At 50.1% G+C, this 22,883-nt stretch overlaps 1 protein-coding gene across 1 annotated transcript; it reads left to right on the top strand.

Moving 5' to 3' along the window:
- The first annotated feature begins 22 nt into the window (after positions 1 to 22).
- Positions 23 to 20,863, top strand: FAH (fumarylacetoacetate hydrolase). Its single transcript, XM_084213676.1, has 14 exons — positions 23 to 118; positions 2,337 to 2,447; positions 3,063 to 3,184; positions 4,188 to 4,237; positions 10,306 to 10,396; positions 10,911 to 11,008; positions 11,253 to 11,305; positions 12,668 to 12,767; positions 13,475 to 13,605; positions 14,336 to 14,411; positions 14,987 to 15,033; positions 15,989 to 16,090; positions 17,083 to 17,200; positions 20,741 to 20,863. Exons 1-14 carry the CDS (start codon positions 38 to 40, stop codon positions 20,818 to 20,820), a joined length of 1,260 nt encoding a protein of 419 aa, XP_084069802.1. The 5' UTR covers positions 23 to 37; the 3' UTR covers positions 20,821 to 20,863.
- The last annotated feature ends 2,020 nt before the right edge of the window (positions 20,864 to 22,883 follow it).

Below are 22,883 nucleotides of genomic sequence, written 5' to 3'. Positions count from 1 at the left end.
GGAGCTGTGTGTAAGCAGGGGCTGCTCAGGGGTCAGCATGTCTTTCATCCAGGTAGACAAGGACTCAGATTTTCCTCTCCAAAACCTTCCCTACGGGGTTTTCTCCACGAAGGAGGAGGTGAGTAACAGCAAACTTTGTTCTTGGGATGCTGTAATTGTTTCAGGGCTATGAGAGAGCAGAATTTCCCAGCAATGTGGGATAAAGACTTCCCAGCCTGAGACACTCATGGGCTTCCTGACCTGATGGCAAAGCTGTAGCTGACACATTGTCTGTTTCCTTAGTGTGGTTATTTTAATTACTGCTTCTTTGAAACGGCACAAAAGAAATCAGAAGTGTTAATACTGATGAGAAGTACTTTGGCTAATATGTACAGTATTCTTGTGTGGTTTTCATCATTTTTGTGACATCATTAAATCTATGTTTGACCATTCCACTCCCTATGTAGAGGCACAGCACATTTCACGCTCAATTTTTAAATTTTTAACTCGGTCTTTCATTTTCTTTGTGACTGTAATCACACCATCACCCTTAAAAAGCCCCAGTAACTACTGCTCTTGGGGAGTTTTGTTGGTGGCTGGCAAAGCATTAAACCAGGACACCAAATGTGTGTTTTACCTGTTTTTGCAATGTGCAAATGTGTCATGTTTAATGCTGGTCCTGAAGCCTGCCAGCTGAGCCAGCTCCAGGCCTTCTATTTTATGATGATCACGTAAGAAAATGTGACTCAACCTTTCTACCAAGGAGGTAGCTCTCAATTCCCAATTTTCATCAGAACTGAGCCTAGCTAGGCTGGACCTCATACCTCAGGATGGAGCTGCTAGAGAAAGGGAAACTAGCCAAGAGCTGCTTCTCAGAAAGAAAAAGTGGAGACTTTATCATTGCTTATGGAAACTTCATTATTATCTTCTGGTTTCTGCTAGTTATCCAGGTAGGTTAAAAAAAACCAAACAAACCAGAAGGCTGTGTTTTCTGATGTGGTATTTTCTGAAGATAAAATGAGATGGTGTGTTTAATCGATTCTGAGATGTGTGTGCTGTTATCTAGCAAGTTTGGATTATTTTTCTGCCTTCCTCAGTAACTGTTCTCTGAAAAAGACATCTTCACTCAAACCCTGTGAAATGACAGGCAAGACTTACAGAAATGATTAAGGAGAATAATGTTCTGATGGTAGCTGAATGTTTTAATGATTTCAGGCTAAAACAATTGGTGTCATTCCTGACTCTCCCAGTTACAAATTAACCTGACATGACCTTTAGTTTTTTCTGCAGGAATGTTTGCTGAATAAATGCCTACTACCACATTTGGAATCTTGTTTGGAAATGAAAGGTTGAAAAATAGGTTTAACAGCGTGCATCTTTGAAGAGGGTTATTTTGGTGAGCTGCTTTTCAAAGGGGCTGTAATAGTTTGTCTCTCTTTGCCCAGAGACACAATAATGGAGGCAGTGGCTGTAATAGTTTGTCTCTCTTTGCCCAGAGACACAATAATGGAGGCTGTGGTGTGGTTTTGCCCCGTGCAGCTGCCCCGGGTCTGTCGGTGCTGCTGCCCCGCCGTCGCCGCTGGCTCCGCACACGCCGGGGCATGAACAAGAGCTTTGTCTCCTGGGCTGCATCTGTCCCGTTTCCCCATCTGTGGGATGCTGTTCCTGCAGCGAGGATCCAGCAGGGATCCAGCCTGGGCTTGGTGTGCAGGTCCTGAGCTCCTGGTGTGCTGTGAGCACGGGTGGTGTAGGGCAGCCTCATCCAGCGAGGCACAGAAATCATGTGCCTGGGCATGGTGTGCCCCCTGGCATCACCAGAGCACCCTCAGGCCTCTGGGGAGGAGCTGGGCTGCAGAAATGGCTGTTTCTCCAATGGCATGCCTGCAGGGATGGAATTCACCCTGCCCTTGGCCTCTCTATGCTTCTGTTCCGCACTGGTAGAAGGAGCAGTTGTGTTTTCCCACTTCACAGCATATTGCAGATGTATGGGCTTATTCTGCAATGCATGTCATTAATTTGGGGTGCTAATGAGCAAGTCAGCCTCTTTTTGGGGGAAAGAGGGCAGGGAGAGAACACCCTGCTTGTTGCGCTATCCTTTCCCCAAAAGGTGGGGATGAGGCTCTTTTCCAACCCTCAAGGTCTGTAGGGAGTCTGCAGTGCTGCTCTGCCCATAGGGCTTCACATTTTTCAGCAGCCAGAATCAGATGGCTCTTGAAGGTCCACAGCTGTGGTACCAGCTCTTTGTCCTGGATGGGTTAAACTCTCTGTGGTCACTGTCTTCCCCTATGCCCTGTTTGGGGCATTTTTGGGTACAAGCATAAACTCTTCTTCTCTTCCCCCCTCTTGCTGCTCTGCAGCCTCGGCACAGGCTTGGGGTAGCCATTGGGGACCAGATTTTGGATCTCAGTGTCATTAAACATCTTTTCAATGGACCAGCTCTTGCCAAACACCAGCACGTCTTTGACCAGGTATTTATCAGAGTCTGTTCTAATTTCCACAAGCATTTAACAAATATTCCATAAGGCACTTTAGCAACTTGTGGTGAGATAAAGAACATGAACTGGAAATATGTTGTCAGTCGGGTTCTGGTAGAGCAAAAACCATCACAGGTGTGATAGCAAGGACAGCAGGGCCATCAGGGGTCCACAGGTCATTTTCCAGGAAAGTGACATCATCCTTTGGCAATGCAGGTGTCCGACACGAAGCCTAAATATTAACTCAATCCTGCCAGTGCCCTCAACACTTTGTGGATGGGATATTAATGACAGGGAGGTTGTGTTAAGGGTAAAGGGAAATGTGAACAACCTCTGTCTAGAGCTGGCTGAGCTATCACAGCCAGCAGGGCCTGCAGTGGTGTGTAAGGAGGGGTGATGCCAGCATGCAGCAGGTCCTGCTGCAGAGGGCTTGGGGGGTGTGATGCAGGCAGCCATGGGCAGGGGATGGGTGCTCTGGGCAGCCACGGCCACACAACCCCGGGCACGGGCATCCCACACTGGGATGGGAGTGTGGGACATCTTCCTGCAGTGAAGGATGAGTAAAAATGTGGTTTTTTCTTTGCCCCTGTACCTGTGTGTCACCGTCAGCCCACCCTGAATGCCTTCATGGGGCTGGGCTGGCCGGCGTGGAGCGAGGCCAGGGCTCTCCTGCAGAAGCTGCTGTCAGCTGGAGAGCCCACCCTGAGGGACAACACGGAGCTGAGGAGAAGGTGAGGGAGCAGAAAGTGGCACAGGGAGGTGTCAGCTGTGCCCGGTGTCACCTGAGTGACAGCTCACCAAAACCAACAGTCTGACGTGGCCACCTGCCTCCTACGTGGGAATTAGTGCACATCCAGTGCTTCCTTCTCTTAATTACCTAAAGATTAATCTCTGATTAATCCCCTGGCTGCCCGCAGATCCAGGGTGTCACCCTCCAGCTGGGAACAACCAGCTCTGCCCTGGGTGTGTCCAGAGCTGCTGCCTCTCTGCGGGGGCTGGGCTGGTCCTCTGGCACCCCCTCCACCGTGGAGCCATGGAGACACGGCTCAAGGGTGCCCCGGTGCCTCCCTCCCTGCCTGTCTCACCTGGAGCAGGAAGGGAACACCCCCGGTTTGTCCTCAGTAACCGCCTGGCTTTACTAAAACTGAGCCTGTGGTCACAAATTGGCTTCAGCTTTGGGGCTGTGCGGTGGTGTAGGGGCAGGAGGGGAGGACTGTGCTCGGTTCTGTTCTGTGCTGGTGGAAAATGAGGTGCCCATCAAGCCCACACCTCTCCTGTCTCTGGAGTGATGCTTTAAGCACCTCCTGGCAGTGAGCAGGAGTTGTTCCTCCCTGTCCTGCCAGAGGACCGGGAGGATTTAGGCTGTCATGAGAGGAGAGGGGTTGAGCTGCTGCTTGCCACGAGCAGGGCCAGCAGCTGCAATCAGACCCCAGGAGCCACATGCCATGAGCTCATCCTTCCCACCCAGCCGAGGCAGGGGTGTCCTGGGCTCTGGGATTTCTCTGTGCCCCTCGGGAATCCAGCCAGCCCCAGGGCTGCCCCCTCCTTTTGCTGCAGCCATCCCAGGAACAGCAGCCTGTGCAGTCACCAGCTTTTCTGCCAGTTTTATTTTCTGCAAGGCTTTGCAAACTAAATTAAGGAAGGAGCTGGGGGAGCAAGCCAGCCTCTTCCATGCTTCTTACGGGTGGGAGCTGTAAGTTTTCTGAGATCTGAAGGCATCATTTTTCATTTCAGAGCGTTTGTACCTCAAGCTGCTGCGACGATGCACCTGCCTGCCCACATTGGTGAGTGTGGGGGCAGCCAGGGGCTCCTTGGCACTGCCCTCTGCTCCCACACGGAGCAGCTGCTTCATTTCCAGCTGCCTCAGACAGACACATCAGAGCTGTGACAGGGAATGGGCTTTGCAGCAGCCAGAAGTAGATTATTGCACATAATGAAAGCTAGGTGCTGTCTGTGGCACAAGAATAAAAGCCTGGGGAAGCTCAATAGCAGCCAGAGCACTCCTGGATACAATTTCCACTAAATCAGGGGTGTCTGGTGGTACATAACTCCTGTCATCATCTTGGCATCACCGCAGGCCTTTGTGACTAGAGCCAGGAAAGAAACACTTGTTCCATTTCCAACAATTTCCCCTTTTGCCATCAGAAAATATTTCAGATGTTGCAAAGTTTCCAAGGCAGATATTCCAGCACAGCCTCATGAACAAGTGTGAGTTTCCACTCCCAGACCATTACTCTGCATCCCAGATCCTGCCTCCACTCCCGTGAGGACTGCTTTGGGATTCCTAGATTCATATAGACACATAAGCATTTCCTGCTTTTAGCAGGAGTTTGTGTTTGGACCCAAGCCAACCTGATCAAAGTCACTTGAGGGCACAGCCTGTGCAGGACAGGGATGTGACCTTGCCCATTTTCTATCCAAGCTCCGTTCTGAGCTGCCTTTTGGCTTCCTTGGGGCACAACCCTGGTTTGGGACAAAGGCTGGCCTATCCCAGAGGAACCACGAGGAGTTCCCATAGGCGTGATGCCTTCCTGAAAACAGTTTCAGGTTGAACATGTCCTGTCAGACAATCGCTGGCTGCCTTGGCTGCTGGGAACGCTGTGACCGAGCTGGATCACACAGATCGGAGGCATATTTAGGATTCCACAGCCCTTAGCTGCAGCTCTGTCCCGTGTGGTTCTTGTTTCTCCCGGCTGGCTGGCTCCTCCTCTGGGCGGCTGGAGCTGCAGGGGATAACTGACTGCTGGATCCTCCTGGAGCGGCAGGGGATAACTTATTGCTGGATCCTCCTGGAGCTGCTGGATAATTACCGAGCCCCCTGACCAGCGCCCTGCCGGGCGGTGTTTTCCCTATTCCCGGTGCTTTCCCGGGGCTCCGGAGGCGGGAGCTGTGTGCTGGGATGGCAGCAGAGGGCAGCAGATGTCCTGAGCATCGCCGGTCCCCGCGCCACCACCGCCGGCCGGGGGAGAGCAGCGGGAACGGCTTCCCTGTGCCCGGGGGGCTGCTGCCCGTGGGCCTTGCACAACACTCACACACACGCACGCTCTTGCACATTACTCACACTCACACACCTGCACACTACTCACATTCACCCATTCTTGCACACTACTCACACTTACCCAGTGTTGCAAGTGTGTGAGTGTGAGTAGTGTGCAAGAGTGGGTAAGTGTGAGTAGTGTGCAAGAGTGGGTGAGTGTGAGTAGTGTGCAGGAGTGTGAGTGTGAGTAGTGTGCAAGAGTAGGTGAGTGTGAGTAGTGTGCAGGAGTGTGAGTGTGAGTAGTGTGCAAGAGTGGGTGAGTGTGAGTAGTGTGAGTGTGAGTAGTGTGCAAGAGTGGGTGAGTGTGAGTAGTGTGCAACACTGGCTAAGTGTGAGTAGTGTGCAGTAGCGTGCCGGAGTGTGAGCGAGTGTGAACGAGTGTGCCTGAGTGTGAGCGAGTGTGCCTGAGTGTGCTTGAGTGTGCCTGAGTGTGAGCGAGTGTGCACGAGTGTGCAAGAGTGTGCCTGAGTGTGAGCGAGTGTGCGCAAGTGTGCAAGAGTGTGACTGAGTGTGTGCGAGTGTGCAAGAGTGTGAGCAAGTGTGCAAGAGTGTGAGCGAGTGTGCGTGAGTGTGCGCGAGTGTGCAAGAGTGTGAGTGAGTGTGCAAGAGTGTGCGCAAGTGTGCCTGAGTGTGTGCAAGTGTACAAGAGTGTGCCTGAGTGTGCCTGAGTGTGAGCGAGTGTGCGGGAGTGTGAGCGAGTGTGCAAGAGTGTGCGCAAGTGTGCAAGAGTGTGAGCAAGTGTGTGCGAGAGTGCAAGACTGTACCTGAGTGTGCGCGAGTGTGCATGAGTGTGCAAAAGTGTGAGCGAGTGTGCGCGAGTGTGCGTGAGTGTGAGTAGTGTGCAGGAGTACGAGTGTGAGTAGTGTGCAATGCTCGGTGAGTGTGAGTAGTGTGCAAGAGTGGGTGAGTGTGAGTAGTGTGCAACACTCGGTAAGTGTGAGTAGTGTGCAATGCTCGGTGAGTGTGAGTAGTGTGAGTGTGAGTAGTGTGCAAGAGTGGGTGAGTGTGAGTAGTGTGCAACACTGGGTAAGTGTGAGTAGTGTGCAAGAGTGAGTGAGTGTGAGTAGTGTGCAACACTGGGTGAGTGTGAGTAGTGTGCAACACTCGGTAACTGTGAGTAGTGTGCAAGAGTGGGTGAGTGTGAGTAGTGTGCAACACTGGGTGAGTGTGAGTAGTGTGCAACGCTTGGTAAGTGTGAGTAGTGTGCAACACTGGGTGAGTGTGAGTAGTGTGCAAGAGTGAGTGAGTGTGAGTAGTGTGCAACACTCGGTAAGTGTGAGTAGTGTGCAAGAGTGAGTGAGTGTGACTAGTGTGCAACACTCGCTAAGTGTGAGTAGTGTGCAAGAGTGGGTGAGTGTGAGTAGTGTGCAAGAGTGAGTTAGTGGGAGTAGTGTGCAACACTGGGTAAGTGTGAGTAATGTGCAACACTGGGTGGGTGTGAGTAGTGTGCAAGAGTGGGTGAGTGTGAGTAGTGTGCAACACTAGGTGAGTGTGAGTAGTGTGCAAGAGTGGTTGAGTGTGAGTAGTGTGCAACACTGGGTGAGTGTGAGTAGTGTGCAAGAGTGAGTGAGTGTGAGTAGTGTGCAACGCTCGGTAAGTGTGAGTAGTGTGCAACACTGGGTGAGTGTGAGTAGTGTGCAATGCTCAGTGAGTGTGACTAGTGTGCAAGAGTGTGAGTAGTGTGAGTAGTGTGCAAGAGTGGGTGAGTGTGAGTAGTGTGCAAGAGTGGGTGAGTGTGAGTAGTGTGCAAAACTGGGTAAGTGTGAGAAGTGTGCAAGAGTGGGTGAGTGTGAGTAGTGTGCAAGAGTGGGTGAGTGTGAGTAGTGTGCAAGAGTAAGTGAGTGCGAGTAGTGTGCAAGAGTGGGTGAGTGTGAGTAGTGTGCAATGCTCGGTGAGTGTGAGTAGTGTGCAAGAGTGGGTGAGTGTGAGTAGTGTGCAAGAGTGAGTGAGTGTGAGTAGTGTGAGTAGTGTGCAAGAGTGGGTGAGTGTGAGTAGTGTGCAAGAGTGGGTGAGTGTGAGTAGTGTGCAACGCTTGGTAAGTGTGAGTAGTGTGCAACACTGGGTGGGTGTGAGTAGTGTGCAAGAGTGGGTGAGTGTGAGTAGTGTGCAAGAGTGGGTGAGTGTGAGTAGTGTGCTACACTGCGTGAGTGTGAGTAGTGTGCAACACTCGGTAAGTGTGAGTAGTGTGCAAGAGTGAGTGAGTGTGAGTAGTGTGCAATGCTCAGTGAGTGTGAGTAGTGTGCAAGAGTGTGAGTAGTGTGAGTAGTGTGCAAGAGTGGGTGAGTGTGAGTAGTGTGCAACGCTGGGTGAGTGTGAGTAGTGTGCAAGAGTGAGTGAGTGTGAGTAGTGTGCAACACTGGGTGAGTGTGAGTAGTGAGCAAGAGTGAGTGAGTGTGAGTAGTGTGCAACGCTTGGTAAGTGTGAGTAGTGTGCAACACTGGGTGAGTGTGAGTAGTGTGCAAGAGTGAGTGAGTGTGAGTAGTGTGCAAGAGTGAGTGAGTGTGAGTAGTGTGCAACACTCGGTAATTGTGAGTAGTGTGCAAGAGTGGGTGAGTGTGAGTAGTGTGCAAGAGTAAGTGAGTGCGAGTAGTGTGCAAGAGTGGGTGAGTGTGAGTAGTGTGCAATGCTCGGTGAGTGTGAGTAGTGTGAGTAGTGTGCAAGAGTGGGTGAGTGTGAGTAGTGTGCAAGAGTGAGTGAGTGTGAGTAGTGTGAGTAGTGTGCAAGAGTGGGTGAGTGTGAGTAGTGTGCAACGCTCGGTGAGTGTGAGTAGTGTGCAACGCTTGGTAAGTGTGAGTAGTGTGCAACACTCGGTAATTGTGAGTAGTGTGCAAGAGTGGGTGAGTGTGAGTAGTGTGCAACGCTCGGTGAGTGTGAGTAGTGTGCAACGCTTGGTAAGTGTGAGTAGTGTGCAACACTCGGTAAGTGTGAGTAGTGTGCAACGCTCGGTGAGTGTGAGTAGTGTGCAACGCTCAGTAAGTGTGAGTAGTGTGCAACGCTCGGTGAGTGTGAGTAGTGTGCAACGCTCGGTAAGTGTGAGTAGTGTGCAAGAGTGGGTGAGTGTGAGTAGTGTGCAACGCTCGGTGAGTGTGAGTAGTGTGCAAGAGTGAGTGAGTGTGAGTAGTGTGCAATGCTCGGTAAGTGTGAGTAGTGTGCAAGCGTGGGTGAGTGCACACGACTCACACCCACGCACACTCTTGCACACTCTTGCACACTCTTGCACACTCAGGCACACTCAGGCACACTCAGGCACACTCGCTCACACTCTTGCACACTCTTGCACACTCAGGCACACTCAGGCACACTCAGGCACACTCGCTCACACTCTTGCACACTCTTGCACACTCGCTCACACTCTTGCACACTTGTGCACACTCTTGCACACTCGCGCACACTCTTGCACACTCGCGCACACTCGCTCACACTCTTGCACGCTCGCGCACACTCTTGCACACTCGCTCACACTCTTGCACACTCGCTCACACTCTTGCACACTCGCGCACGCTCGCTCACACTCTTGCACACTCAGGCACACTCTTGCACACTCGCTCACACTCGCGCACACTCTTGCACACTCAGGCACACTCGCTCACACTCTTGCACACTCGCGCACACTCGCTCACACTCTTGCACACTTGCGCACACTCTTGCACACTCGCGCACACTCTTGCACACTCGCGCACACTCGCTCACACTCGCGCACACTCGCGCACACTCTTGCACACTCGCTCACACTCGCGCACACTCTTGCACGCTCGCTCACACTCGCTCACACTCGCGCACACTCTTGCACACTCGCTCACACTCGCGCACACTCTTGCACACTTGCGCACACTCTCGCACACTCGCGCACACTCTTGCACACTCGCGCACACTCTTGCACACTCTTGCACGCTCGCGCACGCTCGCGCACACTCTTGCACACTCGCTCACACTCTTGCACACTCGCGCACACTCTTGCACACTCTTGCACACTCGCTCACACTCTTGCACACTCTTGCACGCTCGCGCACACTCTTGCACACTCTTGCACACTCGCTCACACTCTTGCACGCTCGCACACACTCTTGCACACTCGCTCACACTCTTGCACACTCGCGCACACTCGCGCACACTCGCGCACACTCGCTCACACTCTTGCACACTCGCTCACACTCTTGCACACTCGCGCACACTCGCGCACACTCGCTCACACTCTTGCACACTCGTGCACACTCAGGCACACTCGCGCACACTCACGCACACTCAGGAACACTCTTGCACACTCGCTCACACTCGCTCACACTCAGGCACGCTACTGCACACTACTCACACTCACCCAGTGTTGCACACTACTCACACTCACCCACTCTTGCACACTACTCACACTCCCCCAGTGTTGCACACTTCTCACAGTCACCCACTCTTGCACACTACTCACACCCAGTGTTGAACACTACTCACACTCACCCACTCTTGCACACTACTCACACGCACCCAGTGTTGCACACTACTCTCACTCACTCTTGCACACTACTGACGCTCACTCACACTCTTGCACACTACTCACACTCACTCACGCTCTCATGCAATCGCGCACGCTCCTTTTCCTTCCTCCTCTCTACTGGATGCTTTAACAAAAAGGCCATTTTTGTCTGCACAATGTGCAGGTGAGCGGGTAATCGCCCCTTTCTGCTGTCACTGACGCTCCCGACCGCTCCCGCTGTCCCCTTCCCTTCCCTTCCCTTCCCTTCCCTTCCCAGCGGTGGGTGATGTCCTTCAGCCCCCACAGACGGGGTCCTGGCTGATCCCTGTTTTGTGGCTTCTTTCCTCGTGCAGGAGATTACACTGACTTCTATTCCTCACGCCAGCACGCCACAAACGTTGGGATCATGTTCAGGGGGAAGGAGAACGCTCTGATGCCGAACTGGTGGGTGCCTTGGATTGCTCACTAGTGCAGCATTGTTTTGCAGGCTTTTCTGTGCATACACGTGATGGTCTGAGCAGTTTTTCAGGGTCACACTGGTTTCAGGTCATAGCAGATGAGAATCAGTGATGTCCAGAGTTCAACACCAGAACCAAATTCCACACATCCCAGCCTCAGCTGAATCTGCACTGCCTTTCACTGCAGTGGCCACACCAGTTACTGTGTAGCCCCCCTAGTTCAAAGACAAATACACCTAGAGAATTAGGTTTTGCTGAGTGAAAAGAAAGCAGAATTTTAAGATCCAAGGAATTAATTGGAGCACTGGCACAGTTGCATTAAGACTGCAACATGGCTTTGTTACTATATTATATTTCACTTCCATCCTTATCACAGAGTAAGGCGCTGAGGTCTGTGCCAATGCATGCAGAGCTCCTTCTCCTTGTACCCCACACTCAGTGGTGCTTTCACCCCGAAAAGCTGCTCTGGCACCCAGCTAACCCTGGTGCTCTTTCTCAAGGCTGCACTTACCTGTGGGTTACCACGGCCGGGCATCGTCTGTCGTGGTGTCTGGGACGCCCATCAGGAGACCTGTGGGACAAATGAAACCTGACAATGGTGAGTTCTGGGGGGGTTTAATCTGGATTCTTGTCTCTTTTATTCTTTCATTTTGCTCCACATCACTGAGTAGTGGAGTGGAAGGGTCTGGGATGCCTTGCCTAAAGCCCAGCCTGGGGTCAGGGCAAGAGAAAGCCCTGGTTTAAGTCCATTTTCTGTCCCATGCCAACCAGCACCAGCTGCTGTTCCTTTTGGCCATTATTTCTATTTCCCTGTTGTAACATATCCTTGCTTCTACCCACAGATAAACCTCCAGTGTTTGGTGCTTGTAAACGTCTGGATATTGAGTTAGAAATGGTGAGAGGCTTTTTTCTCCCTATGACTTCAAAAATATTAAAATAGAAACAGAGAAGAAAGGGTGGGTTTAGCTTCTTCTAAACTGAATGTCCCCTAAGGTCCATTTCTGGGTCCTCTCTGAGCTGCCTGTGCTGCAGGCAGTAAGGATTTCTGTGGGAGGACCCTTTGCTTTGGATGAGGAGCAGGGTGCCTTAGCTCGTGGGGAGGTTTGCTCAGACAGCTCTCAGGCTGGAAAAAGCTCACCTGGCCAAAGCTGAGCACCAGTGGTGCAGGCAGGCAGCAGAATTCTTTTCCACAGCCACACAGCCCGTGTCCTGGTCACAGTTACTGCAGCCAGGATCCATCAATGGACCCTGGGGGCTGGGAAGTCCAGGCTGTCTGCACCTTGTGCTAGAGCAGAGGAAACCCTGAGTTCTTGGCAGTGGGATTCAAACTCCTGATTTTCCAGCCTGGAAACCTAAAACCTGTGCTGTGGGTTTTGTAAAAAAACAGGGTGGGAAGGCACATCATGCTGTGGCTTAGTGTGATCCAGAAGGGAGCGTTTCATAGGATTCCATTAAGATTTATATCATTTTAATAGCTTATATAATTTTTGTATGTTTTATTCCCAACCTTTTCCCTTTAAAAAAAAGTAGTGGAAGAAGTGTAGTACTGATGGAAATGGTTATAAAAATGTAGTGCAACTCTTTAATGCTGTGTGCTTTGCCAATCAGTGCTGTAAGGGGAGATGCAGACCCACAAAGTGGGGTTCCCATGGCTCTGCTTTCCAGCCTGAGTTCTACTGCTGGCTGCTGCAAGAACAGAAGGAAAAACTTCCATATTGTAGACAGAAAGAGACAACTGAGATTTCCTCTAAAATCCTCTGCATGTGCAGGCCGTGGATTCCTCAGGGAATGAGTGCAGGCACCCAGTTCATGGCCTGCTTCACTTCATGGGCACATTTCTCCACCTGCCTGGTTTTGCCCACTGTCTCATCAGGCTCCAGCCACGTTCAGCATCCCCTTGGATGACTTTAAACTCCTTCCTGTTCCCAGTCTGCAGCAATCAGTCCCTTCAGTGGGCAAACCTGTTCTGCATCCCGACTCTAATTAGGAGGGACCATTTCTTCCTCCTGCGTTTTGACAACATCGTGCCCTTGTTTAATGCCTGTCTCTTAGCAACACAGAGCTCTTAAGTAATTCAAGCCTGCCAGCTTCATGGAGGGGAAGAGAAGGGGAGCAGGCCATGGGTTTTGTCCAAGTGTGTGTGGGAAATGGTGCAAAACTCCTCCCGTCCAGCCTCTGTTGCTGCCGTTCCAAAACTCTGCGCAGCAGAGATTTTTAGCTCCTAAAACATAATCAGCACGTTGCTTTTTGATTTCAGGCGTTCTTTGTAGGTCCTGGAAACAAGTTTGGGGAGCCCATTCCCATCAGCAGAGCCCAGGAGCACATCTTTGGGATGGTGCTGATGAACGACTGGAGCGGTGAGCGGAGCCTGCCTGGAGAGGGGGGTGCAGCACCGCGGGAAAGCCCAGAGAGACACAAATCACACGTTCCAACAGCAGAACCGCTGGAAGGGATGAAAATGAAGTGTTGCCTGTATCAATCCATCTTTGATCAATTAGTAGAACCAGAAATTGCTGCCTAATTAAGATTTATTTACTTATGAAAGAGAATATCATTCTAGTTTCTTGTGGGCAGGGATGGAAGAGTCCTAAGAATGGTGATACCGAGGATGGGGATTGATTTCAGTGTCAGGAAAAGGATTTGGCAATCACAAATCCCTCAGTCTCTGCAATGACTTAACTTGTTGAAATTCTCCCTGTGGCTGGCAAAGACCATTAGCTGGGTATAAAAGGATTATTATACATTTATTTTTATAATTTATATATTATAAATTATATATAATAAATTTTAAATATTCTAAATTATAAAAAATTTAAGTGGGGTAAAAATATTGGTTATATAGGGATGATCTGGTTTGTTTTACTTATTGCTGATTTATCATCCTAAACTAGCTGATCTATGAAAACTGGGTTGAAAATGGATGGATTTAAATTAGGATTTGGACACAACAGCTAGGAAAGGCTGGGGGTGGCAATTTCAATTCATGTCACTCTTTCATGGGTCTGATGGATGTGCAATTCCCAGGATATGTTCACCTGCATTGCTTTGGATGTTCTCTCCCCAGCCCGTGACATCCAGAAGTGGGAATATGTTCCTCTGGGTCCTTTCCTGAGCAAGAGCCTTGGCACAACCATCTCTCCGTGGGTCGTCACCATGGAAGCTCTCATGCCATTTGTGCTGCCAAACCCTGTCCAGGTCAGCAAGAGAAAAGGTTGAAATAAAGGAAAAACAGAGCTAGAAAAATGTCAGCAGAGATGGAAGGTGCCATCAGCAGAAATCACTGAGCTGCCTCTATGCCAAGGATTGTCTCCATGGAATTCACAGCTGGGATTCTGCTTCTGAGCAGAGGAAGGCAACCAGGGCCCTCTGAGTCCAAGTGCTCATTGATGTCACTGGCCCTGGCACATGTTGTGCTGTCATCCTGATTGAGGGGGCAGAAAAACCATCTTTAAAACACCTGGAAAATAAACTAATCAGAGCTTCTTCTGGGTCTTTGGTAGCACTTAGCATCCAGAAAGTGGTGGAGAGAGGCTGGAGTCAAGCCAGAACACTTTGTTCAAGCATTTCCAGTTGTCTGCATTGTGCAGGTGGTTAAAAGTGGGAAAGATAAGAGAGTCTTGCAGAGACCTCCCCATCCTCTGTGTGCTGGCAGTCTGTTTGTGCTGGATTAACATCCCCACTGAAATGATGGGCATGGCTTTTGGAAGCCTTGTGCAGAAAAAGGAATTGGATTACATGGATATCCTGTCTGTTCAGAAAGATCTTTAAAAGTGTGTGCATGAGACCAAGAAAAGTGATAATCTGAGCAGTAAGAATGGTGAAGTGAAGGGGTTGTGCAGCACAGCTGGGTACATCAATACTCACTGGAATGCCTTGTGGATTTTTAAATTCCTTTTGGTTTATGATGTCTTTTATGTGCTTTTAGGATCCCAAGCCACTGCCCTACCTTCAGGATAAAGAGCCCTACACTTTTGACATCAAGCTCTTTGTTGCCATTAAAGGTATGGCAAAGCTGGGTGGGTTACAAAGCTGCAATTGCCAATTAAATTTGGTGGCACCCCCACAACCTTCAGGCATTTGGCTCTGGGCTCTGTGCTCCTTCTTTTCCCACTTTGCCCAGATTTCCTCTGTCAGGGAAAGAGGCAGAACTCCTCCTGCTCCCTGCTGGCTGTGCAGCAATGTGCCAAGCAGGGAATGCTCCCCTTGAGGAGGGTCCCTGAGGGGTCTCCTTGCATTGCAGGGGTCATCAGGGCATGGAATGAGCAGATTTGTGTGGGATCCAGGTGTTAATCCAGCTCAGCCCCCACCTTAGGGCCCTGCTGGGTCCAGGTGTTTCTCTCACAGGAGAGCAGAGAGTGGGAAATGGGCAGCTTGATGCTGCTCCAGTGCAATCCACGCACTTGTTTTCTATGAAATCCCAGTCTTCATGGCAATAGAAAATGTTATTACTGCTTTCTCACTAGGGATTACAGTGATAAAAGAAGTCTCCATCCATCTGTAAAATAAAAAGACTCCAACATCATTCATCCAACACAAACAAATTGCTTTTCTCTTTTTTATCCTTTATTTTCTGCAGGAGAAGGAATGAGCACGCCAACTACTATATGCAGATCCAATTTCAAGGTAAGACTCCAGCATCTTTTGTTTATTTGCGATCTTGCTGATGCCATCAGCTCCAGCCCAGGCAATTTCAAACACTGCTTTTTGCATTAGGCTCATAGAACAGGATCATAGAGCCACTAAGGTTGGAAGAGACCTCCAAGATCACGGAGTCCAAATGCCAAGCCCGCGACCAAACCCCGTCCCTCACATCCACACACCTCTGAACACTTCCAGGGGTGGTGAATCCACCGCTTCCCTGAGCAGTCAAAAACTTTCCAAACCATGAAAACCACTTCATTTTTGAAAGATGAGATGAAGATTATGATGGTTCCCCCCTGTGAGGCGGAAACCCCTGAATGCTTGATGAAGGGGACAGCTCTCCCTGCTGCTCACTTTGGGTGCTCAGAGCATCCTCAGCTCTGTGCATTTGGCAGGGAGCCACAAGAACAGAGGGCTGCAGGGAGAGGGGGTTGTCTCTTGCAACACAGCTCTGCAGCCACGGCTCTGATTTGGATGCCACTCGCTGCTGCCAGCCTGGGTCTGCCCCATCCCCTCTGTGGGCAGTGTGGGGGCTCTGCCTCCACCCACTGAATGAAACCAGGAGATTTATGTGCCAGCTGCAGCAGCTCTCAATCCATTTCATATTCACATTTGGCTCTTTGCATAGTAATTACCTTAATCAGTAAATCAGTAGTCAGCAAATCAGTAATAAGCAGATTTTTCTACAAGGCTGTTAAAATACTGGGTGTAATCATGGAGCTTGGGTCAGCAGTACTGGTCTTGGAGAGGAAGAAGAGGAAAAATGAAATCCAGCTGAAATAGGAAAAATTTTAAGGGACTAAATTGCATGTAAGTGTGGGTTTTATGAATGCCATAGGCAGGGCCACATGACTCCATTCTGCACAGCCTCGTGGCCACCAGAGAAGTTTGTCCTTTGTTGCTTCCTTGCTTTAGCCCCTGTCCCTCCTTCCTGCAGCACATGTACTGGACCATGAAGCAGCAGCTGGCTCATCATTCCGTCAATGGCTGCAACCTCAGGCCTGGAGACCTCCTGGCCTCTGGCACCATCAGTGGACCTGTAAGTGTTGAAACAATGACAGTCCCTGGTCAGCAACCCAGAACCAACACAGCAGGGCTTGGGGCTGAGCCCTTCCTGACCTGAGCACCACAAAACCATCTGCAGCTCTTTCCCAGGCACTCTGGGGGGCTACTTTGGTAGCCCCAAATTCACCCTGAGAAGGGGTTTGGTTTGGGTCGGGTTTTTGCTTGGCTGGTTTTTTTATGTTGTTGAGTTTTGGGGTTTTGATCCCTCCTGTACTTGTTTCCCTAAGGACTGTTTTACAACAGATGTAAATTAACTTCTGTGTGGAAGCATCCTCACCATCCATTTACCCCCTATGAAATGCAGCTTTATATTTCTGCAAAGAATATGAAAGGTGCCTGGTACACCTTTTAGTTTCTCCAGTGAAGCTGGAGCCAGCTTCACAAGTTGTTACTCTCCTTGAGCTGCAATTTGGCAGTGGCTGCAATATCTGGGCAACCCTCACTTTCTGAACCACCAAACACAAATCCTGTTCGTGCTGTCTCAAGGACAGCCTCAGGTAAGTTGTTTGCAAGCTGGGATGCCTGTACTTCACTTTTGAGCATTTCTGAGGTGCTTTTTGAACCCTCAGATTATTGTATGGTAAAAGACATTAAGAACTCACAAACACCAGCTTTGCTCTTCTGAAGAACAAAATGTAATTAAAAATCTGAAAGGTGGTTACATAAGAGCACTGGATTTGTAGAAGTCTCCTCCACTTCTTTCCATTCTTGCTGTGGCAGACCCAGACTGCTTTTCCAGGTTGAACACTGTTAAATACACCAGATAACAGCTGTAAGCATCGCTGCTAATAGCCAGCGAGAAATTCAAATGCAAAGTCAAGAGAAGGACCCAAAGAATTAATTCAGCAGCAAAACTCTGTTCTGTAGAGGTAACATACTTGTGTGTCTGCTCCTTCAGCAGCAGGAAGCTGAACAGCAGGAAAGGTACTGAAAAATTGTTTATTTGTTTGTGAACTCTTGCTGCAGGAGCCAGAGAGCTTTGGCTCCATGCTGGAGCTGTCCTGGAATGGAACAAAAGAAATCCCTCTTGGCAGTGGGCAGTCCCGTAAGTTCCTGCAGGATGGAGATGAAGTAATTCTGACAGGTAATGGCTGGAGAACTGCTCTTACACTGCAGCAAGGACACATTTCCACGGGCTGAGCCCAGCAGGACAAGCCCCTGGTGTGGAGCTGGGCTGTTCTGTACATACCTGCCATGCAAGCACAGTTGTTTCCATCCTACCTGTGAGGAGGCTAAAGCTGTGGATGGAAATTTCCCTGCCATAAATGCTTTCTAGAATGGATTGTTTGCTTTGCTAAGTCCCTAATGCTCTTGCTATGCCATTGTGTGAGCACCAAGGAGGTGATGGAGGTAGGTTTGCCTTTATGGGTAAAAACACCCCAGGACTAGGAGCAGTTGGTGAATTGTTTCCACCACAGTACAAGTTTGCACGTGGAGCAGAGCTTGGCAAATGCTAAAAAAATTTATTTTCCAAATAATATTTCATTTGTAACCTAGGCCTATTCAGTGAAGTGTGTTGCAAATCAAGTATGAGGGAAACAGCATGGAGCCCTCTAGAGCAGCTGACCAGCCCCCCCTGAACAGGGCTCTGCTTGAGGCTGATTCATGCTCAGACCTGGTTTTAGTTTTCATCTTGATAATCTAAGGATTTTATGAATTAAAATCAACCACGGTGTTTTGTGATCTAAATCCCACTTGTACTTCTTTTTAACCCAAAGCCTAGTGCAAAACAAATCTGGTTTTTCCTTTCCTCTCATCTTTGGGGTGCAAATATTTGGCAAGGACCGCCATGAGAAACTTTTGTTTCAAGCCTGCAGTGTCTTTGCTGTGTGACCTGCTGGGATTTTAGGGCATGTCCTGTGGGATGTTGTGTGTCACCAGCTGAGACCCAGCCAGTGCCACCCCTGGCTCTGAGCAGCTCCATCCTGCTGGTGGGATCAGAGATGTCTGCACAGGAGCACATGGCTCCAGCAGTGGGGAAAGGCTTCACAGGTGGGACTGGGAGCAGAGAAAATGTGAGTGACAAACTCCTGGGCAGCTGCCTCATGGTGTGGTGTTAATGTGTGCCTGAGTGCCTGGGCCTGCTCAACCCAACCTGGACTCCTATGGATTTTTGACAAAACAGTTCAAAATTATAAACTGTTTTTCTCTGAAAAAAAAAATAATAAGAAAAGTCACGGATTTTCTGTGATTAAAAACAAAAATGGAATGTATGCATTCCAGTCCCCTGGCAATTCCAGTGCCTCCTGCCTGGCAGCCCATCCAATAGCCTGGAAAATCCTGTGTCTGAGAGCTGCTGCCAGTTTGACAAAGGAAGAGGCTGAGACAACTGGAGCTTGAGATGTTCTAGAGAGAGCCATAGGTGTGAACCTGAGGAGTCCCCAGTGCCTCTGACATCCCCCAGCCTCCCACCAGCCCAGTGGCTGTCCACGCTGCACTGTGGAGCCATCTGACACTGCTCCCTGCAGGGACACTCCTGCAGCCATCCAGAGTGCCACACTGCCTCCAGCCCCCAGTCTCCCCCCAGGAACTATGCCAGGAGCCCTAAATTAGGGTACAGTGAGGGCTGATGTACATCCCTGTGGAGTTACACGTTCACATCCCTTTTGGCAAGGAGCCCCTCCCAGTCTGGGAGCTGCTGGCATGGGGAGCCAGCCTGGGGACAAATGTCACCAGCCCATGAGTCAGGCTCCTCCTGCCCAGGACAAGCTGTGTTCATTCATTAAATACCCAGAATCCTGAATGTCTTTAATCCTTAAAGGTGGCATGATGGCATTGCTGCTGAGCTGGGGAGGACAGGGGGACAGTGTCACGTCCCTTATTCTGCTGGGCTGTTTCCCACTGGCACAGTTTGTGGGCATTGCAAAGAGCAGGGGCTGCTGGGGCTGTTTGAGAGCTGCTCCTATTTATTTATTTATTTATTTATTTATTTATTGATGTATGGCAGGTCCAGGGCCTTAAGGCCCCCCTGGGGCAGGGCTGGTGCTATTCCATCCTCTCCCAAGGCGCTGCCATTAGCTCTTGCCAAGTGCTCAACACATCACTTCTGGTTTTCTGTTTCAACTCTGTATTCTTACTCCCCACGTGGGACCTATTTCAGAGACTTAACACATAAAATGAGAGAAATGTATTTCTCCCCAGAAGTGTCTCAGGGAGGGAGCACGGCAGGGGAAGGGCTCCTGGAGGTGCTGGCAGCTGCCTGCAAAAACCCCTCCGTAGCTCCTGGCACACACAGAGCTCAGGCCAGGGCTGCTGGCAGCACAGGGCTGGCTTTGTTCAGTGTGCTGCTCCTTGGTGCTGCTCTAAATTGTGCCTGACAGCAGGGATAACCAAACTGGACTGAAATAATCAGCTGCTGCTCAAAGGAGAGCTGGCAATGAAGCTTCATGAGGCAAATGGAAGCTGAGCTGAGCCTTACAGTGCCTTTTTCCACTGCTGCCCAAGGATGAGGATCACCTGGCAGATACCAGGATGGTGTCTGTGCCTTTACACAAGCACTTAGAGACACCACTGGCCTTGGGAAACTTCATTGCAGCCTGGCTGTGAGAGCTCACTGTGGGTCAGGGCTGGCAGGTTCTCTCTTTGTGCTGCAGTCACTTTGGCTGCCCTGCAGCCTGATTCCACCCTTTCTCTTCCTCAGGGCAGTTTTCCACTGATCCGTGCTAAGGGTGGGAATTAGGGGCTATGCTGTTGAGCTCCTGCTTGGCTTCTTGAAGGCAGCTGGTTTTTATCACATGCAGGTGATGTATTCCATCAGGAAAATCCATCCCTAGCTCTGAAATCAGTCCTTAAAACGCAGCATATGCCGCTTGTCCTTCCTTTGATCAGCTGCTGAGGCAGAAGGCTGCAGTAGGTCTCCTCAGCTGTTCTTCCCAGAGCAGAGCTCTCAGAGGGCCAGGAGGCCCTGCCTGTGTCCCCTGCCCTGCCCTGCCTGCTGCTGTTTGTGGAGCAGCCCGTGGGCAGGAGGAGCTGCAGCATCCCTGTCCCAGTGCCATCCCTCCATCCCAGGGGCAGGAGGCCCAGGCTGTCCCAGCCCCGTGAGCTCTGCAGCAGCAGCAGCCAGCAGAGCTCCCACCCCTCTTATGTAACAGAGGATTAATGAGAGCCTGGAGTCAGACGCTGGATTTCTCATGGAACTAAACCACTTGACTTTAGCGAGTGAAACAGCTTCTGCAGGGGTAGGTGCTGCTGTTTGAGGGGTTTAATGACTGCCTTTCTGGCTGCCAGCATCACGACATCCCAAGAGCAGTCCTGATGCTGCAGAAAGAGAATCCAGATTTATTTGATTAATTGCAGGGCTGGGCCAGGCAGCGAATCAGTTTGCCAGGTAGATTGATGGTGCTGCAGGTTAGGTTTGAAAACAGAAATATTGCTGGCACATCCTGTTTGTTCTTTGATCAATTCACTGAGCCTGCATATTGCTGTGTTTAACAGTTTGTGCTTCTTTTTTTCTCGTATTCCTGGGCTACTTGAACTCTTCCAGGTGCTCTTTTTTTCTACCCCTCGTCGCATATCTGAGATGTTTTCACTTGGTTTTAGTCTCTTTATGCCTTTTTTCACTTTTATTCCTGGCAAAGTCCTGCTGTCCTTACAGAACAAGCTGTGTGTTGTTTTCTGTCCCTAGGTTACTGCCAGGGCAACGGCTTCCGTGTGGGATTTGGCCAGTGCTCAGGAAAAATCCTTCCAGCCCTGTCCAGTCCATGAGGCCTGGAGGAGCCAAGGAGGAGCCCTACTCCCACCTCTACCAGTCATCCTGCTTTATTCAGATTTATTATTTTTTTATGGGTGATTGTAATCTTGCTGTTTTTAATTACCAATAAATATCTTAAAGGTTAATGTGGCTCTCTGGTGTGATAAGAAAAGGATTTCAATGCTAGCCTAAAATTCTCAGAATATGAATAAGATGATTGAAATGGAAAATGAGATTCTTAACTCTTCTACCATATTAATGTTTTTTTCATAATTATAAAAGAGGCTTTCAAGTAAGCTTAAATATTCAGAGTACTAGGCTGATGATAAGAGCTGAGATTCCACGCTGGCTTCCTTTATCCACAGTGTTGATATGCTGGAGGTGAAATCCTGGAGGCAAGCTGCACACAGTTGTTAAAACTTGTAGACCTTCCTGAGCAAGAGGGACATGACAGTGCCCTAAAATAATTGCCAACAAAGCAGTTTGGAAGTGTGACAATCAACACCCCTGAAGGCAACAGGCAGGATGTCCCTGCTCCTCCTGCCCTTGCACAAGCAGAGCCAACTCTCCTGCCCCAGACAGTGATTTGCTCCAGCCCAGAGATGGGAGGCTGTGTTGGGGCACCCCTCAGCAGGTCATGGTCAAAAGCTCACCCTTGTGCCTCCTGCCCTGGGCTAGAGAAGGGAATTCCCTGTTCTCCCTCACCCTGCGCACCAGCATCCCTGGGGTGGCGGAGGGAGGGGGAATTTCATCCCTGGAGTGATCCCCGGGCACTGCCTGGTGGCAGTCACACCCTGTCACTCCACGGGGCTGTGACAAGGACACCCAGCAGGCCAAGCCCCTTCCTGCACCCTGAAAGGCACCTGGTGCCACAGCATTCCCTTGCAGCAGCCAGCACACACAGCCACATGCCACTTTCCTCAAGTGTAAAGGGCATCTGCTGTCTCCTGCTGGCCTACAAATCAATTTAACTCCATGGCCCAGTGCCAAATCACATCAATTAGAGGATATTACTGACTGGAGGAGCTCGGGAGACCGGATAATGAACTGTGGTGTAGTGCAAGGGGAACTTGTTAAATATTTGCTTGGTCCTCAAAGTGAAGAACCCGATGAGGCTGCTGGCTCCATGTGGTGACAGCAGGATGAGCCCGTGCTGCTGCTTTTCCAGGCTGTCCCATTGCTGCTGGAAAGCTCTGCCAGGTAGTTTTGCTGATGTGGGCTGTGAGGACATTTGATGTCATCCTGGGGAGCACCTGGGGCTGACAAGGAATGTGAATCTCATGGCCATGCAGAAGAGGAAAATGGATTTGAAATGAAAATTAGAGAAAAAAAAAAAGTGGCACTGTATATAAATCACTGCTAATGGGGCATGTGCACTGTAATGGGCTCTCTTTCAGTGTGCAACAATAACAGTTCTTTAAAGAGTGATACTTGGAGGTTCATCCCCAGATCAAGGATGACCTGGCCAGGAAAACATTGGCTCTTTGTTGTTTATCAAGGAAAAGCTATTTTGCCTTCAGGCTCTTGTAGCTGAACTAATAGGCAGATATTTACTTAATGTATTCTGACCGGATCATCAATTTATAGATGCTTTGTGCTATCTTTTGACCTCAAAGGACAATTGTGAGTTGACACCTTCCCTCTTGGATTTAGAAATAACCCATCCTGTTCCTCTGGCTTTTCTCCTGGCAGCAGCAGGAGGACACACAAATCATTTATCCAGGAGAGAAACTTCTCTGCAGAAGCAACATCCGTGGTGCACCCTGGCACATCTGATGTCCTGGAAGTGCAGTGTCCGACACAGAGCTGATGTTGGGGCGACATGTCACTGGCCATCAGCTGTGACCTTGATGCAAGACCCTGCACAGCCAGGAAGGACTGTGGTGCCAAGGCTTTCTGGGGGCAGGAATACCTGGGGGAACTGCAAATCCAGAGGGCTCTTCCTGAGCAAGGTTAAGGCAAGTCCTGCACACACCCAATGAATTCCTCTTCTAAAGAGCCAAGTGGGTGCTGCAATTCCTGCCAGCAGCTGGGACTTGGGCTTGTTGCCTGCTCAGGCAGAAGGTCAGTGGGGCTG

The sequence above is a fragment of the Fringilla coelebs genome, assembly GCF_963513975.1.
Source record: "Fringilla coelebs genome assembly, chromosome: 12".
In the NCBI taxonomy this organism is placed as follows: domain Eukaryota; kingdom Metazoa; phylum Chordata; class Aves; order Passeriformes; family Fringillidae; genus Fringilla; species Fringilla coelebs.
The sequence above is the reverse complement of the archived record's forward strand: the minus strand, read 5'-3'. Positions and strand labels throughout refer to the sequence as shown.

Coding starts and splice junctions, on each gene's coding strand:
- FAH (XM_084213676.1), top strand. CDS start 38: ATGTCTTTCATCCAGGTAGACAAGGACTCAGATTTTCCTCTCCAAAAC. Junction 4,238..10,305: donor GCACCTGCCTGCCCACATTG/GTGAGTGTGGGG, acceptor TTCCTCGTGCAG/GAGATTACACTGACTTCTAT. Junction 17,201..20,740: donor AGATGAAGTAATTCTGACAG/GTAATGGCTGGA, acceptor TTCTGTCCCTAG/GTTACTGCCAGGGCAACGGC.